At 39.1% G+C, this 5,239-nt stretch overlaps 1 protein-coding gene across 1 annotated transcript in view; it reads right to left on the reverse strand.

Annotated features, from left to right (window-relative positions):
• Window positions 1-2,993: 2,993 nt before the first annotated feature.
• Window positions 2,994-5,239, reverse strand: part of LOC138031229 (cytochrome b-c1 complex subunit 7-like) — a 6,079-nt gene continuing 3,833 nt past the window's right edge. Inside the window, exon 3 of the mRNA XM_068878907.1 lies at window positions 2,994-3,297. Coding sequence (XP_068735008.1) covers window positions 3,220-3,297 — 78 coding nt within the window. The 3' untranslated portion in view covers window positions 2,994-3,219. The remainder of the gene's footprint in view (window positions 3,298-5,239) is intronic.

Consider the following 5,239-nt stretch of genomic DNA (forward strand, 5'->3'; position numbering starts at 1 on the left):
CATAGTATACTCGTTAGAAAGTTGCGTAACCAGTGTAAATTACCAAGGTAGCATCATCAACTGGATTACAGATTTTTTTACATGTTACGAGATCTCAGCGGATTACAATGGCATCAGAGTATTTTTCTGAATGGTGCCCACTCCCCGCTGGTGTACCACAGGAAACCAAACTAGTCCTGTGGTTGTTCGTCCAAATGATTAACACGCACAGCAACGGAAATATGGGGATAACATTACGGTGTCAGAGGTAGTTGCAAAGTGCGGGGTAAGTCACGCGCAAGCAATAGCGAACAGAGTAATAGAGTGGTCTCGCGAGAACAGGGTTCAACTGAAAAAGAGCAGAGAGTCTTTGATCCCGTCATCGTAGAAGGAAGGAGATAGAGCTAATTAGTTACTAGTACAAAACTTCTAGGCCTTACAATAGCGAACGATCTAACATGGAATGACCATGTAACTGTGATAACCAAAAAGGCTAGTAAGAGACTATTTCCTGACTCAGTTAAAAAGAGCGGGAGTTCCGAAACAAGATCTAGCCTGACTGTTTTATGTATCGTGCGTGAGGTCTGTTATATATAGATTACGCAGCACCTGTTTTTTTCAACGGTCTCCCCCACTAATTAAAAAACGAGCTGGCACAGCTCGAGAAAAGAGCAATGTCAATGATAACCTCAGGAAAGTGAAACTTGGCAATAGAGGTGGGGGTCACAACCCATTTTAGGGCTTCATTACGTACTATGTAGCAAGCTTTTTGATAAAATTGTCAGTGATCCAAATCATAAACTGAAAGCGCTCCTTCCACCACCCTATGACAACTCGCGCTAAAATCTAAAGACGACAGCGCCATTTTAATATGCCAAGGCTTTGTACATACAGAACAAGTAATACTTTTATATATGCAATGTCGAAATAGTCTGGGCTGTAGTTTTATCCCACTTATATTCAAATTTTATATTTCAACACAAATAAATAATATAGAATTTTTAATATTATTCTAATAATAAGTTTTTGACTTATTATTTAGGATTAATTAGTAATTTTTAAGTATTGTAAAATATTTGGAAATAATTGCGTAATTCAGCCTTTGGCTGCGATGCAATTTTCAGTCCTTCCTTAGTGTGCACAACTGCAAGACATGCATGACATGCAGGAAAACGTCCGTCAGGTATAGGGGCTTGGTTACTAGTTCTGAAAGAAACTAGTAACCAAGCCCCTATATTTCGACCGCGCGCCATTTTCATCAGAAGAGCCTGCTTGCGGGCTAGTTTTGTTATCTTTGAACTGAATTTATTACCAAAGCTTAAAAAAGTAAAAGACCTCAAAACAGGACAGGACATTACAAAATAATTCAACGTGTGAGCCAAAGGGCCACTGCTGGCACGACTTCTGGGTGACCCTCAAATGGTCTACATGACCACCAACTTGAAAAAAATTTAACTGGAACTCCGCAGTTCAATACCACTCAACTCAGTGCCTTCTGTTATTGTGTAACTCGTACCACAGACAACCCAGTTTACACTCATTGAGCATCTAGTTGTTAATAAGTGAATCGCAGCTGTGGGAGGGTATAAGTTAGCTGGACCCTCTCTGCAGGCTTTGATCCGAAACCTTCGAACACTTGAACAGGATGTGCTGCCTTCATAATGGCATCTGAAAACTGTTCGACATTCTGATCTTCTCAGATAAACAGTGCTTAATAATAAAATCTTTGGGCACCCTTAATATTGACAGTAGCTGTTTCAGTAACCTTGCCTTCAAAGCCAAGCTGATGTTAATAACCAGAATTAGCATCACCCCCAGTCATTCTTGGAACGCATTGGGGAGTGAGATTGCCTAATAATATTGGCATCCTCGTCTCAAAGGGGTCACCTCGCAGCTCTTACAAGCTCTCACCTGATTGGAGACCACCCTTGAGGTTTAACAAAAGAACAAATAACAGAAACAATGGACCCTAGGCCTAAAACAAAAGGGCCATTGTTTCTGTTACCCTAGGCCTAAAACAAAAGGGCCATTGTTTCTGTTATTTGTTCTTTTGTTAAACTTCAAGGGTGGTCTCCAATCAGGTGAGACCTTGTAGGAGCTGTGAGGCTACCGTCTCAAAGAGGCGATAGTTAGTGCTGGGGATTTGGGCAGGATCTTGTATGACTGTGTAGCCCGATCCTGGAGTGGCAGTCTCTGTTGCATGTGGCACAGACGTGCCTTGTGGAAACGCGCAGAGGCTGCGTGTTCTTTCCTCATCGCTCTCTTGCATGTAGCCTGGACTATGCCAAAAGCTCTCAAAACGTGTTCACTGAAATCCATGTAAAAGATTGTTTTTTCATTAAGAATGATTTCATCACCTGTATAGAGTACATTTAGAGCCAATTTGCAACTCAAAATATATTATATATGCTTGCCAATTTACGTTAAAATCTTCGTGTCTGGCTTTCAAATTGAACATAAATGAACCCTTAAAAATGTCTTAACCCATTCACTCCACAGTCACCCCAGGATGCCCCCAGTTGACGAGTAAAATCGTCAGGGGTAAGACAGAGTAAAATCTGTCAAGTCGATATGTTAAATTGTGGCTACTATAGGAGGGACAGGGATAAACGTTTTACAGCAACTCTGGAACACAACCTTCCCTCCCTGTTAAAAGTCAATTATCCACTATTTTTGCTTACTTGAAGGCACATTTTAAGAGATATTTTGGTAATCTTTTCCTCTCTACTGTTTTGTGTTCTTGGGGAAGACGCTTTACTCTCACGGTGCCTCTCTCCAACCAGGTGTATAAATGGGTACCGGCGAATTTAATGCTGGGGGTAACCCTGCGATGGACTGGCATCCCATCAAGGGATGCTACAGAAACCGGAGATAAGCGCCGGCCTGATGGGCCTTCTAGGGTTGTACCTTTCCTCTCTATACATGTACGAAAGTACAAAACTTGTACTGAATTTTAAGTAGGAAAGCAAGTTCCCACTGCATGTTCACAAAATAGTAAAAAAAGACCAGACAAATTATCCAAGACTCCTTTATTTCAACATAAAAAACTAAAGCTTGCAAATCCATCTTGACAAAACTGAGGTAGCACACCAGTAAACAAAAGCTCCCTTGAAATTATTTACCAAAAATGCCAAAATGCCAGTTTATTGAAGTTGCCATTGCAGATTGTGAGATTTCAGTAATTAAGAACATTTACAAGAAGATAATATTATGAAGAAAGAAGACTAAATTTATTCCAGTTCACTGATGGTCCCACTTCTCCCGCTCAAGTCTCTCTTTCTTGACAAGATCAACATAAGGAAACAGGTAACTTACATCCTGGTGAGAGATAAAAGAAATTATGCAAGTCTGGGAGACCGAGAGATTATCATATTAATTTATGGGCACCTTTTTTCTGGGAGACTGGGGTGGTTTAGGGATCTCTACTGTTCCTCATGGTTGGTTTTAGCTTAGAATAGATCGTTTTCACGAGAGCGAGGTGAAATTTCATTATTTGTAAATAATGAATTGATGCACTAAGTTTTCTTTATTATTTACAAATAATGCATTTACAGCCTGTTTGGGTAACTTTATGATATGCAAATACTTGTTTTGTAAGGGACAGCCTGGTTTATAAATAAAAGAAGTTGTTTGATGAATTAATTATATAAAATTGCATACGTGTTTGGTATGATATACATATCAGGTTTACTAAAAAGTAATGAATTACATATCAATCAGTGAGTACCGGTACTTGTTCATTATTTATAAATAATTTCTTTGGATTTTCCAATTATTTGTAAATAACCAAAAACAGGCACGCACTAAGGCTAAATAATAAATTTACAAACGCCGCCCCACAAAAGACATGCAAGTTCTGGCAAGCAATTTCTACAATATGGTCAATGCTGAGAAAATTTGTTTCACCTCAACAAACTTCTCCACTTTATTTATTCTCCAAAAATGTCCCAAATATATTGTGTTGTTTTGGAACCCAAAAACTCACTTTTTTACTTACTTTCAAAAGTGGTCACAGTTTGATCCATGACTGTACAATATAGGGGAATGAGTTCAACATTGGGTTGATGCCACAAATTACTTTGAATCCCTGTTTTTCAACAACTATCATCATGCACAGCAGTCTGCAACATCAACTCAGTATTAAACACATTCCTCTTACATGTACTTGCACAGTTGTAAATAAAATTTCAACTACCGTATTTACCCGTGTATAAGTCGATCCCATGTATAAGTCGACCCCCCATTTTTGATGGCAAAAAAAGCAATTTCTTAATTTCTTTGCTAAATGTTCATGGGATACTAATCTTGGTAATCAAGATTAAAAGGCTTTAGAGGATAAGCACAACATCACAGAAGCAGGAGTCAATCTTTGAAAATAACTTCAAAAACGATGCCAAATGTGCAAGGTTTAATTGGTCCTTGACTTACAATTTCTCACATGGCAAGCGAAACAAAACTCATAAACCAAACAATACAAAGTTTGCAAAAGCATTTAAATCATCCAGGTTTGTATAAAGAATAAAAAACAATCATTACCAACCAGCATTTTCAGGCAACACGAGTGACGATCATGATTGCACGCAAACACGAGGTATTGCGCCAGGTTACTAAGCCGTTGAGGGATCGCGTTTTACTTGAAGAAACAAGAATGTTTTTTAGAGCTTTCCGCCTTTGGAAAACGAAAATTTCCAGTGTCTATTTCATATTTGTGCTTGTGAGTATCTTCAACATTTAAAGTAAAACAAATCCTTTTTCATTTCAACGGGAATTGCTCAATTACATTCATTTTGAAGTCTTTCGTTATTCATTTTGAAGTCTTTCGTCCACTGTGTTCGTTATGCCCAAAGACCACATTATGATGTTAATTTTGAATACATTATTTAGCTAGAACTTGGCTCGAAATCTTTGACCCATGCATAAGTCGAGGGCGATTTTTGGAGCTTCTTTTGAGGCCATAAAAGGTCGACTTTTACACGGGTGAATACGGTACATGTAGTTTTTCCATGTCTTAGGAGCCTCAGTAACGTCGAAGGAGAGGCTTTAGCGAACTAAACTAGGGGTAATCGAAGCTTAGGCGAGTGCGTTCGATGTTTGTAGGACGGTACAGCTTTGGTACAGGTAGCAACTGAGGGGGGAGGGTGGATGTTTCGTGTGATAGGGAAATGTTATTACAGTGGAACCCCGATACAACGATCCTCGATATAACGATATTCCCGATATAACGCTGAGTTCTTAGCGTACCGAGCGTAAAATCTTCCCC

Source organism: Montipora capricornis, chromosome 14 (genome assembly GCF_036669925.1).
Source record: "Montipora capricornis isolate CH-2021 chromosome 14, ASM3666992v2, whole genome shotgun sequence".
Lineage (NCBI taxonomy): Eukaryota > Metazoa > Cnidaria > Anthozoa > Scleractinia > Acroporidae > Montipora > Montipora capricornis.